The sequence below is a fragment of the Hippoglossus stenolepis genome, chromosome 13 (assembly GCF_022539355.2).
Source record: "Hippoglossus stenolepis isolate QCI-W04-F060 chromosome 13, HSTE1.2, whole genome shotgun sequence".
Lineage (NCBI taxonomy): Eukaryota > Metazoa > Chordata > Actinopteri > Pleuronectiformes > Pleuronectidae > Hippoglossus > Hippoglossus stenolepis.
The window spans coordinates 21,516,362-21,529,257 of record NC_061495.1 but is presented as its reverse complement, the minus strand read 5'-3'; the positions used below and the strand labels follow the sequence as shown (position 1 = coordinate 21,529,257).

General features: G+C 40.9%; 1 protein-coding gene across 1 annotated transcript; it reads left to right on the top strand.

Moving 5' to 3' along the window:
* Nucleotides 1–575: 575 nt before the first annotated feature.
* On the top strand, nucleotides 576–11,887 carry wdr3 (WD repeat domain 3). The gene is made up of 27 exons (XM_035175200.2): nucleotides 576–652; nucleotides 1,895–2,097; nucleotides 2,185–2,394; nucleotides 2,695–2,813; nucleotides 3,084–3,162; nucleotides 3,823–3,918; nucleotides 4,018–4,122; nucleotides 4,378–4,479; nucleotides 5,054–5,154; nucleotides 6,114–6,221; nucleotides 6,323–6,553; nucleotides 6,644–6,737; nucleotides 6,967–7,068; nucleotides 7,187–7,269; nucleotides 7,519–7,657; nucleotides 7,773–7,829; nucleotides 7,986–8,086; nucleotides 8,570–8,681; nucleotides 9,006–9,140; nucleotides 9,228–9,278; nucleotides 9,597–9,662; nucleotides 9,904–9,996; nucleotides 10,131–10,181; nucleotides 10,285–10,328; nucleotides 10,429–10,557; nucleotides 11,375–11,468; nucleotides 11,558–11,887. The coding sequence occupies exons 2-27, from the start codon at nucleotides 1,924–1,926 to the stop codon at nucleotides 11,711–11,713; spliced, it is 2,832 nt and encodes a 943-aa protein (XP_035031091.1). The 5' UTR covers nucleotides 576–652; nucleotides 1,895–1,923; the 3' UTR covers nucleotides 11,714–11,887.
* Nucleotides 11,888–12,896: the final 1,009 nt, after the last annotated feature.

Sequence of the window (12,896 nt, the reverse complement as noted above, 5' to 3'; positions counted from 1 at the left end):
ACTGCGAAAAAACTCCATGACAAGTAAAACTCAGGTATAAGTAATGCTCCTCAAGTGAGAGTTTGTAAGTATGATCCGAAAACAATGTGAGAACTCTGTGAGTAATACACATTTTATCATTAGATTATTATAACTTATTATAATAATTATTATTGAGTAACCAGCTCATTTATAACTATCGTCAAGGGGATGGAAACGAATTAATCTAAATTGAAAACTTATTGTCTAAGACATGCCATCATTATTACCCAGAGCCTATGGTGAAACATTAAAAACAGTTATCTTTTCTTCCACTACTTTATTATATTTTTTGTTTTAATGTATTTAATTTTATTGAAATGTATATCTTTCTTTCCATCAGTTTCTTTTAATTTCTTTTTGAATTACTTCATCCCATCATATTTTATTTTAGTTGTAAATTTTCATTCATCGTATTTAATTTCATTTTGTTGCAATATAATTCATTTAATTTATGTTTTTAACGTAGTTTATTTCACTTTGTATGCTATAATTTCATTCTGTTTTATTTTATTTTCTCTTTCTTTTTATGATCGTTTAGTTGGGTCTGAATGCGCAGTGCAGGAAGTACAGCACAGGCTCGCTAACGGCTAACAGCTAACGGGTTACAGTTCGCTGCAGCAGCTTTTCAGAGGTAAGAGAAGAATCTGATCCCAAACAACAACACGCTGCGTTTAAGACACAAATCGGGAGTTTGTTTACAACACTTGAAGAATCAAATCTGCGTCATATCTGATGTAATTGACAAGATTTAAACCAATAACTTCAACACGTGGGTTCAGGGACAACCTGTGTTTACTCGATTTGCTGCACATTGTTAACCAGGCGGGCGGGGTTTGTCGCGTATTGAGTTTATTCAATGGTCTCAAGCTCTAAACTCCGATCACGCGGGCAAGTGATTTGTCACAAAACGAGTGCTCCTCTGACTAAAAGACTATTGAGCTCTGCTCTTCTAGAAATTCACCTAAAACTACGTCTGGAGGAGAATTATCGATTATTAAAAAACTTAATCGACACATTTTATCTATAGAAACTCAACCTTACATCTGTTTTAATGTTAAAATGACACAACTGCGGATTAAAACAGTCCAAATCACTATAAACAGTATAAATCATTATGTGCGTATTATGACCATATTTAAATATATAATATAACCCTCACTTGTATCTGGGGATTTAAACGCATGGATTTACTGCTTAATAATTACATGTTAAGATAATGGAGAGGTGTCCACATATTTCTGGACACGTAGTGAACTTTCCAGATGTTTAACAACAAAGTCCAGATGATGTCATTGTGTTATTGTAATTTAATATTTCAGAAAAGTAACATTTCATATATTTGTTTTAGTATAATGTTAATTATGCCGGTGTGGACAATGAGGATTTTATAGAGAGATGAAACATTAATTATTGTAGAATTAAGTTCCTATGAATAGAAAATTGGCTCAAACTTCTCAGAAATGTGTATTACCTGATCTACGAGTTTATCATAAGTGCACTGGATGTGTAAGCTGATCAGGTGATCCGTGCACATGCATTTGACTGATCTGTAAATAAGTACAAAGAATGTCACAAATCTTTTAGACATATGGAGGACACAGGAAACTATTTTGAAAGCAAACATTACTACATCTAGCTATGTGTGTATTTTTTAATCTGTTTTACATGTTCTTGATATTTGTGTGTGGATTTGAACATGTTATTTTTCACTTGGAGATTATGTAATACACATTTGTGACCATCTTTAGTTTTTTTTTTTCTCCATATGTTCCTGCTGGAGGAGAAAGTGATACGTTGATGTTTAGTTTTGACCATTCAAAGTGTAACACTGTGTATTTCAGTGCCATAATTACCAATGTTCTCTTTGAAACAGGGAGAAGAATCACCTCAAGGCTGTTGGTCATGGGGTTGACCAAACAGTACCTGCGCTACGTCACCAGCGCGGTGTTTGGAGTAATCGGTAGCCAGAAGGCCAACATTGCATATGTGAACCTCCGAGGAGGAGAGAGGGGCCGCCACGTTGCCGTGGCTGCTTGTGAGCACGTCTTCATCTGGGACGTCCGAAAAGGAGAGAAGGTGAGAAGACAGGCCTAAGTTCTCCTGACTCGGATTGTCTCCAGGTTTTATTCCGTATCTTATGTTTTTTCGTCTCTTTTTGTCAAGATCCTGATCCTGAAGGGCCAGAAACACGAAGTGACCTTCCTCTGCCCTTCACCTGATGGCGTCCACATCGCCGTGGGTTACGAGGATGGCGCTGTGCGAATCTTCAGCCTCCTGAACGGCGAGAGCAACGTCTCTTTCAATGGTCACAAGTCAGCTGTCAGCATTATACACTATGACGGACTGGGAGCACGGCTTGTCACTGGGTCCAAGGTACGTCAGGCAGATCTTTGTTCTGGTTTGTGTGGGAATATTTTTACAATCATACACAGGGATCAAGTGTTGAGGAGAAGGCAACTTTTGAGTTTCACCTGAGATGCAAAGGTGTTAAAATCAGCAGAAGATAAATTAGGTTTCATGCTCTCGTTTTCTCTCAAAGATCTCTCTTGCCTGTTCAGTTTAAAATAAACCAGATTCCAACAAGGGTTCTGTACTACTGGTTTGTCTATTATGTTACAGCTTGTGTTGAGTATTTATCTATTTATTTATGACCTGTTCTTCCTCCTCCTTCAGGACACAGATGTGATCGTGTGGGACATCATCAATGAGTGTGGTCTGTACAGACTGAGAGGTCATAAAGACGTCATCACACAGGCTTTGTTTCTCAGAGACAAGAACCTCCTGGTCACCAGGTAACTCATCTTTCCTCCGGTGCCTCGACTCATCGACAAATTTATTTATAACCTCAGATCCTAAAAACAAACAAAATAAAAAAAACATGGTGTTATTTTTGAAGAATATGTTGGTGGTTGCAGCTGCTTTACATGACTTGTGTTTGAGTCCTCATTTCTTTTTAATGTAATGGAATATTTCATGTGGTTTTTTTTTTTAAATCTTGGTTTGTAAGCAGAAAACATTAATGACACAAAGTCTGCCCATCACTGTGTTCTGCTGTCTAACAGCTCCAAGGACAGCTTTGTGAAGTGGTGGGACCTGGACACGCAGCACTGCTTCAAGACCATGGTGGGCCACCGCAGTGAGGTGAGCAGCTTCTCACTCTGTAACTTAGGCAATGGGACATAAAGTACGTAGCAAAAGAAGCTATTCAATTGGATTGATTTAACTGGCTAACATCATATTAGGCTTGGTTAGGTCAGGGTTAAGTTTCCATTTTAAAGAAAAAGATCCAGGTTATGAAACACTTGGCCACAGTCTTTGATCGTCTTTTCAGTTCCTCTGGTTTCTGCAGCAGTGAACGTAGTCTCCTGATATTTCTCTGAAAAGGGAGTTTGATCGTGTCATTTGACAAAGGGAAACAGAATAGAGTCATTTACTTGAATGGATTAGACTTCTCTTTGAGAAACAACATTACTCTATCTCAAAAAATCAAGATGAGAGCTTGTAGCGGAATTTTTTAATCCCGGCCAGTGGGGACCTGTTTTTTTATTTATCTTGAACATGATGTATTATTCTGCATATTCACTGCTTTACGTTTACTATGGGAAATAGAAGATTTCATTTACATCTGCACCAACACGTTGAGTGAAGGTCTTTCTTTAGTCTTCAGGAGTAGAGCCTCACTGATGTGGATTTTTGGGGCCGATAACAATATCGATATTAGTGAGTGAAAACTCTTGGACAATGACATGTAGATGTTTTATATATTATGTTAAATAATATATGTGTGTGTGTGTGTGTCAGGTGTGGGGCATGGTGCTGCTGAACGGGGAGAACAGGCTGTTAACAGGCTCTGCAGACAGCGAGCTCCGAGCCTGGGACATCAACTACCTAGAGGAGGTGAGGACACAAACATTTATTTATCATTTTTTGTTCATGATTAAATGTCATATTGATGATCCTGCATCAGTTGTTGTTAAGGCTCCGTCTCTGTCTCAGGCAAAAGCTGAAGGTGAGCCCAAAGTGAAGAAGGGGAAAACTCTGCTGGAGGAGAATGATGATGATGAAGACAATGAGGAAGGAGTGGACGAAAGTCTTGAAGAGGTACGAGAGAATCAGTGATGCAAATACTGTAATAAAGTGCATATAATGTTTTCAACACAGCTTTATCTTTTATTATTTATGTCTCAGATGGATAAAGATTGCATCTCTGCTTCATGAGCACTCACTTAAGGAGAAACTGAATCACATCCACTACAATGTTCATATTTAACTATATATTTTTAACCGTGACGTTGTTGTGCTTCATTCCAAACTTGCCTTTAAACTGTGTCTTGTGTCTCCCTCTTTGTCGCTCAGCGGATCTTGAGTTGTCAGAAAGCAGGTTCCATCCTGAGGGAAGCTCGAGACAGAGTCGTCTCGCTGACATCGGACGCGAGGGCCAGAGTCATCGCCTGCCATGTGAGTGTCGGAGCGGTTTTTCAGACTTCTCTCAAAAAAAGGTTGTAAAATGTCTGGACACAAGATGCAGGATTTCATTGTTCCTGAAAACATAAATCAGGCTTAAGGTTAAAACAGTTTGGTGCCATCTGAGGCAACAGAACACTTTTACAGGCCCGGTTCCAAATTGGAGTCCTGGCGTCAGTTTGTGTTGCGAACACATGTCAAGAACATTTCTTTTCTTTTGCGATGCCACGAGCGTTGTTTGTTTCCTTGTTAGTTTTGTTTGTCGTTGTTTGTGTTTTCTGGATCAGGAGCCTGTTTTACTTCCATGCGGACTCTGGCTCAGTGAACGTGCTTGTCTGCATCCAGCTGCCCGTCAGCTGTTTGCTGTGTTTTCAATTAATATCAGTTGGAACGAGGCAAACGTTTATTTATGAAGCTGAGCTGATGAATAACGAGAGAGATTTTTACATCTGTGTTTTTTATATGTTCGGAGTGAGACGGTGTGACTTCAAATAAAAACATTGTTTACATTGATATTCTATAGAAAAGATGTTGATGCTGCACATGTCTCCTCCTCTCTTTCCACCAGGGCAACGATTCAGTCCTGGAGCTTTTCACAGTTCTGACAAATGAGGAAGTTCAGAAGAAAATGACAAAGAAGCTGAAGAAAGCAAAGAAGAAGGCGTCCAAGTAAGAACAGGAAATATCATGATTTATGTTTAGTTCCTGTGAAAGATTTACATCCTCACTGTCTCTGTTATTACTGGAGCCTGATTTTAGGGGTCAACACCGATATGATGGAGTCAAAAAATATCTATACCAGCCAATGTGTATATATATATTTATTTTTCTTAAGATGTTGTTATCAAACCAATTTGACAAAGAAATGTAATTGAGGCCTGATATTTTACACTTTAACCATAAACTCTATCATAAATAACTGTAAATATAAAGAAAACAGTCATTATAATAGTAATAATAAACTACACTACAATTTTTTTGTGGGCAAACTACGTAATGAAACAATTTCAAAGCACTTTTTGTTTGTTTTGGTTGTTTCAGACATTTCATTACCAGCATTTATTTATAGTTATTTATAATAAAGTTTAAGTTTAAACTGTAAAAATCAGTACAAGTAAATTGATAAAAATATCTGTAATTTTTTCACTCCCAAATATCGATATCGGCATCTGCCCCAAAGGCCCGTATGGGTCGGACTCTACTGTTTATTGTCAACATCCTGATACTGGAGTTCTAAGTGCTCTCTAGTGAATATACAGCAGGTTCTTGATTTTGGTGGATTTGTAGATCTCTACAGTCTGTACTTGTATTTCTTGTCACCATGTTTACTGCCCCCACCTCTCATGCTATGATTCTTCTTCTTGCTTCCTCCTCTGTATACATTTTTGTTGTTTTGTATGTGCTACCAACACACTACTTCCAACCGCTAGTACTGCTTCCCCTTCAACTAGTATTTTAAGTTTTTTGTATCTATTATTGCCACTGCTGCTCTGTCATCTTCACTCAGTGATGGTGGTTTTAATCATGCTGATGTTTGTCGTGTGTCTTCCCTATGAGACAATTTGTGATTTGTGAATATGGGCTATACAAATTAAATTTGATTGAATTTGATTGATTCCCTGCTGCAGAGCTCAGGAAGAAGCAGGAGAGGAGGCGGCAGCAGAGCCGGTGGTGGAAAAGATGCTGAAAGACGAGATCGTCCGGCTAACGAACATCAAAGCATCTTCCAAGATCAGGTAAGTTTGGAGTCTAAGAGGTTAGAGAGCTGAGATCCCTGATAGTCAAGGAAAATCACAACGATAGACTTCTCACACACGTCCCCCCCCTCCCCTCTCAGATGGGTGGACTGCTTGTCGTGTACAGGCGGTGAGCTGAAGGTGGCGCTCCTCCTGCAGAACAACACCATTGAGACCTACAGCCTGAAAACATTAGACAAAACCCCCGAACCCAATAAGACGTCTCGCCTCACGCTCGGCGGCCACCGCACCGATGTCCGCACCCTGGCCTTCAGCTCCGACAACCTGGCCATCCTCTCCGCCTCTGGAGACACAGTCAAAGTGTGGAACAGGTGAAGCTGCTTCGCTCTCAGAAAAATGTTTTTCTTCATGTTGCAGTTAGTAAGTGATCCTCTAACTGTACGTCCCATCTCCTGCCATAGATCCACTCTGCAGGTGATTCGCACCATGTCCTGTGAATATGCTCTCTGCTCCCTCTTTGTGCCTGGAGACCGACAGATCATCCTGGGAACCAAGGTATTCAGACACAAACCCACTCGGTCAGATACCAAGACCTTGATAGCAGTTTAGCAGGTTTGTGAGGCCTTTGTAGACAAAGTTTAAATCACTGTTTTACAAGGTACATGGTTCAAAATAGTTGTACTTGGTCTTTTCATTAGTCAGGGGTAACTTGCAATAGACAGAGAGTCAGAGTGCCATGTCCTTTTCCCTTTTTCAAAAACCTTAAAAATCTTTCTCCTGTCAGAGTGGAAAGCTGCAGATCTTTGAGTTGTCCTCAGGAAGCCTCCTGGAGACTGTAGATGCTCATGGTGCAGCCCTGTGGTCCCTGTGCCTGGCCCCAGACCAGGTAAAGTCTGCAGTCACACATCATCTACGAATATGTCTGCACCAGGTTTTAAAACCTTCTTTTAACTATATTAAATGACTCTCCTGAGCTGATTTATTTTGCGTGTTCAACCCCACAGAGGGGGATCGTGACAGGAAGTGCAGACAAGACAGTGAAGTTTTGGGAATTTGAGCTGATCAAGGACCAGGGGAGTGAACAGAAGTAAGTCACCCCCTTATTCCATGATCGGGAATCGCATGTCAAACAAAGCATTCAGTTAAAAAAGACGGCCTCCTGGAACTAGACCTTGAATTTTTCTGTTTTCATGGTAAATAATTATATCTTGACACAAAACAAAGGTGATTTCTTTGTTCTGATTTAACTCACACCGGGTGAAATATGCTGCAATAAACGCCATATTCTCTGTACTAAATTGTTCTGTATGATAAATGCTGTGTGTGCGCTCTGTAGGAGGCTAACGGTGAAACACACTCGCACGTTGCAGCTGGAGGAGGACGTTCTATGTGTAAAGTTTTCTCCTAATCACCGCCTGCTGGCCGTCTCTTTGTTAGACTGCACAGTCAAGGTCTTCTACACAGACACACTGAAGGTAAATCACACACACACAACATTGCACAACATGTGGACTGACTGTATTTGATCAAATATATTTAGGGTATAACTGTTTTATAACCAAACACGTCTTCTTCTTCTCCCCACTTTAGTTCTTCTTGTCACTTTACGGACACAAGCTGCCTGTTCTCTGTCTGGACATCTCACATGTGAGTAACCACAAGTGGCAAAACTGGATTTAAGCGTGACAATATGTCTTTTGTTTTGACATATGATCATTTGCATTAAATTGAGAAATCATCGTGGACTAGTGCAACAGTCCCCCATTGGCCCCCGGGCTCTGACCCTGTGTTTACCTTAACCAGGACAACACGCTCATCGCCACTGGATCCGCCGACAGAAACGTGAAGATCTGGGGTCTGGACTTTGGCGACTGTCACCGCTCCATGTTTGCTCATGACGACAGGTAACGCCCAACGACAGAGACACAAATCAAACAGTCGTAGCTTCACTGGAGCAGTTTCTTTTTTTTTACTCAACGTCTGGTAATGAAATCAGTTTGTGGACTGTTGTGTCTCCAGCTCTTACTTCATCTGTTGTGGTCAGAGACTCTGATCCATGTGCTGTTTACTCACGTCGCCCTGTGACTTCACACCAGCTGCTCTTTCATCTCTCCGCTCATCTCATGGATCATCTCACTTTCTGTCTTCACCGTTTTTCTTTTTCTTCACTTTGCCTTTATTTGATTATCTTTTTGGGTCATTTTAAGCTTTAGTTTATTTTTATTTCGGCTTCTTTCGTGATGACCGCGAGCCTTTGTGATCTTTTGATTCTTTATTTTCTGCATTTTTTTGAGTTGATTATCTCCATTTTGAGTTGTTTCCTTCCTTTCTTGCTTTTGAATTGTTTGTCTTGATCCTCTTCCCTCACTCTTCTTTGTTCTCCACAGCGTCATGTTCCTCCAGTTTGTCCCGAAGACTCATCTGTTCTTCACAGCAGGAAAAGACAAGAAGATCAAACAGTGGGACGCCGATAAGTTTGAGCACATCCAGACGCTAGAGGTGACGCTTTTCTCCATGTTCTTTATATTTAGAGTCGAGTGGTTTTGCCCAAAGGTCCCTCTGACCTGAAATGCAGAAATGCAAAACCGACATAACTTAATTTGGTCGTTAGGATGACGACAATAACCAATCACATTTTCCCACTCGGTGCATGCAGACATGATGTGCCAGCTGTTCATGCAATCATAAAGCAAAGTAGATGGGAAATAAACTCTACAACCAGATGACCACTTACTAAGATCACCAGCTCTCTCTATCTCCTCTCTCCAGGCTTAGTTTGACATTTGAGTCTCATATTTTCTTTCTCTTCTCTCTGCCGTACAGGGCCACCATCGGGAGGTCTGGTGTCTGACCATCAGCCCCAGCGGCGACCATATTGTGTCGTCATCCCACGACAAGTCCCTGCGTCTGTGGGAAAGAACCAGAGAGCCCATCATCCTGGAAGAGGAGCGGGAGATGGTGAGGAAGAGCGATTGACAGGTTTTACATATATTCAGACACACACACACTTATTATCTCCGAATTAAACAATTTTTGTATTTACAGGAACGAGAAGCAGAGTTTGATGAGAGCATGGCCAAAGGAGATGTGCCTGTGGTGAGTTTTTAACTTCAAGCTTTACTTATTTCTGTGTGATAGAGATTTTGATGAGGATGGGTCAAAATGATCTCCTTTAACTGAAACCAGGCAAATATTTACTTAAAAAAAATCTAGATCCATGAATTATTCCCTGGATCTGCCCCAAAATGTAATTGGTTCTTTCTTGGTCCTCGTCTTATCCAATTTTGATTGCAAACAAACTAACAAATACACAAACGGACAGAGGTGAAAACATGACCTCCTTAGTGAAGATCATTTATTCTGCCGTTGTATTAGATGGATGTAACTGAGGCATTAATGTGTTTTCCTCTGCAGGTACCTGGAGAGACTCAAGGAGAAGTAGCACCCGCTGCGAAGAAAACTGTTGAGACAGTGAAAGCTGTGAGTTGACTTCACCTCTTCTAGCAAGAACACCTTTCTCTATTTCTCTCCTATTTGGCTATTTGCTTTAGGCATCACTTTGAAGTGATAGATGTTTAAGTTAAAGGTTGTTGCTTAGTATTAGGCTCTAGTTGATGGGTTTAAGATTTTTTTTTTTAAATCCTCTAGATTTTAAAAGCCACAAACAAGCGACTTTACATGTTTTTTTTATTGATGTTGTTTTCGTGGGATCTCCTTGCAGGCGGAGCGAATAATGGAGGCTCTGGAGCTTTACAGAGACGAAAAAAGGAAGAAGGAAGAGCATAAATATGCTTGCATACACGCAGGCAAAGAGGTAGAGACTTCATCATCCAATAATTCTGTAGCTCTATAGCTGCACAGTTGTTTGCTGTGTTTTTGCATTTTTATGATTTTTCGATGTAATGGTTCATCAAATAGTTTTGACGAACAGCTAATCTTGTTTCGCAGCTTCCTCCACCGAAGCCCAACCCTATCCTTGTGGCCTTTGGAAATGTTTCAGTAAGTAGAACAGTTATGGAGAATAAATTTCTTGCCAACATTGACTCCCCTGACAAAAAAATTAATAGTAAGCCTAAATGTATTGTCTTTGTTCCTCTTTCAGCCGTCACGCTACATTTTAGACGTCATAAAGAAAGTCCGATCCAGGTAAGACGTGAGCTCAAGGTGACGAGAACAAACGCGTACGTCTTTGTGCAAATAACGACACTGATTTTTCTTTTTCCTGTGTCTGTGCTGTGATCATCAGTGAGCTGGAGGTTTCTCTGCTGGTGCTACCGTTCCCTTACGTCCCCGAGCTGCTGACGCTCTTCAACAGCTACATCCAGAAGGGCCTGGAGGTGGAGCTGGTCTGCCGCTGCCTCTTCTTCCTGCTCAAGTTAGTAACTTCTTTCAGAGATCTCGTTTTCTTAGTTAATTGTTTTATCATTTATAATAATTATTATTATTGAAATAATCACAAGGAAAATGCAGCAAATACTCAAAAAAGTTTGATAGAATTTTGAATGTTTATTAATTTTGTATGACAAAAGGTTAAATGGTGATCAAAATTAAAGATGTTCTGAAAAATGCTGAGTTGGGCATCAGTACGCAAATCTATGTACTGACTATGTACTCTGATACAACGTATCAAGTACATTATTTTCCTGGAAATCACTTCATCTACGCTGCTCTAAAACTACAGTTGGGCTGTTCTGCCACTGGGAAGTACTGTTTTCAGAGCAGCGAAGAAGAAGTGTAGCGAGCAATGATCGCAATTATCACTTCCATGCAGGGTTAGTAGCACACAGCTGTTAAAATACATTTTTGCAGATATGCAAAGTCCAGGTATGAGAATCAGGAAGGGAAAATGGTATTGAGTGTCTCTTTATCTCAAATCAAAAATATTATCCATTTAATTACTTGACAAATCGATTAATCAGCATAATTTCAGTTATAGTTGCACGCTTTTTTAAAATAAATTGTTGAAGCATTTAAATTTATTAGCTTTTCTTTTGTTTTGTTTAAGTTTTAATTTGTAATCTAGGACATGAACTGTAGATGACTGCTGTTGTAAGTGCAAAGTTGAATAGGAAATACTCAAGTAAAAGAAGAAGTACCTGAAGTACAGTACATGAATAAACGCACTTAGTTACATTCCAGTATTGTTCAGTTTTACACTGATCTGACTTGTTTGTCTCGTTGTGTCTTTCCAGGATCCATTTTGGCCAGATCTCCAGCAACCAGATGTTGTTGACTGTCATCGACGGGCTGCGGATGAATACTCTCTCAAAAGTTCGGGAAATTAGAGTAAGTAACATCTGGAGAAAAATAAATAGTATTAGTCATCTTGGCCTTTCCTCTCCTTTTCCTCACCACTTTTTCCTTCCGTGTTTCAGGACATGATGGGCTTCAACAGCGCCGCCCTGCAGTTCCTCCAGAGGGAGATCGAGAGCAAAGAGGACGTCATGTTCTTCGCCGACGCCACAGGGCAGCTGCAGGAGAAGAAGAAGAAGAGGAGGAGGAGGGAGAGAGCCATCCTCACCATCGCTTGAATCCTGATGGACATTTTTTTGTTTGTGTATAAACATACGCTCCCGTCTCCTCCCCGCTTCCACGGCCGGACCAGGACGTTTACCCTGCTGGTTTTTGTATGTTATGAATGGATCTTACTCAGTGTTTTTCAGTGACATGCTTCATCTACCAAATAAACCTGTGTCTGAATTTTTCTCACAGTAACTCAGGTGTGTTGGGGGCTTTCAAAACAAGTAAATCCTCGATGGCAGAGAGAAATGTGGTGTGTGTGCACAGCCGTTCCCTCTGCAGCTGCACATCTTTACACAAAATACATCGTCATACTGTTAACTTTTAATACAAGTCAGGCTTAAAGCAGCAGCGGCGCTCCCTCCATGGTCACCACACACAGAGGTCAGGTATGATTTAAGCTGGTTTCGGTCCCACAGGCCTCAGGGAGCAATTGAGGCCCGGAGCCAAACCAGGCTGAGGATGTTTTGGACATGGTGGGGGGTTTGAACCCTGTCAGAGACGGCCTGAGCCCCAGACCACCTGGGAGCGACCGAACTGTCCCACAGAGGAGAACTCCCTGGGAGCCTGTTGGCCTCGCTGCTGCAGCCGTCCACCGCTGGACTCGGGGAGATGTGGTTCGACTTTACAGCCGCTGTAACTTTGCCTGAATTTATTGCCCCGGGGCCGGTAGATGTGGTGAACGTATTTCATAACGGGAGCAGAAAAACTTGGCTCTCGGTTTTCAGCTCTGTGTTTGCTCACGGATGAATGTGAGCGCTCTCGCGCCTCTAATCCTGCGACCTTTAGAGAAGTTTCACACCCACATCAGACATTTCATTTTCCTACTGTGTTTTTTTCCTGACCGTGGGGCACAGTGGAATAATGAAATGAACCTTAAGGATATAAAAAAAAAACACCTCTCGCACACTGTTCGAGTTTTAATTTCATGGTTTTGACAAGAAACAAATTAACTCTGTATTTACTGGGCCGTAAAAGAAATGGAGGGAGGCGGCAGCAGCGCTTTACGGGGCTGGATTTAGTCTTGAGGCCGTAAATGTCACACCTACCAAAATTAAAAATTCTTCAGGAAAATGCCAAACCACACTCACACACATACACACTCACTCTTTAACAAACACTGACACAGTCTCAGCATCCAACAGCAGTTTAACTTAATCACCACAAATTGGGTTTAAAAGAGGTAAAAAAAAA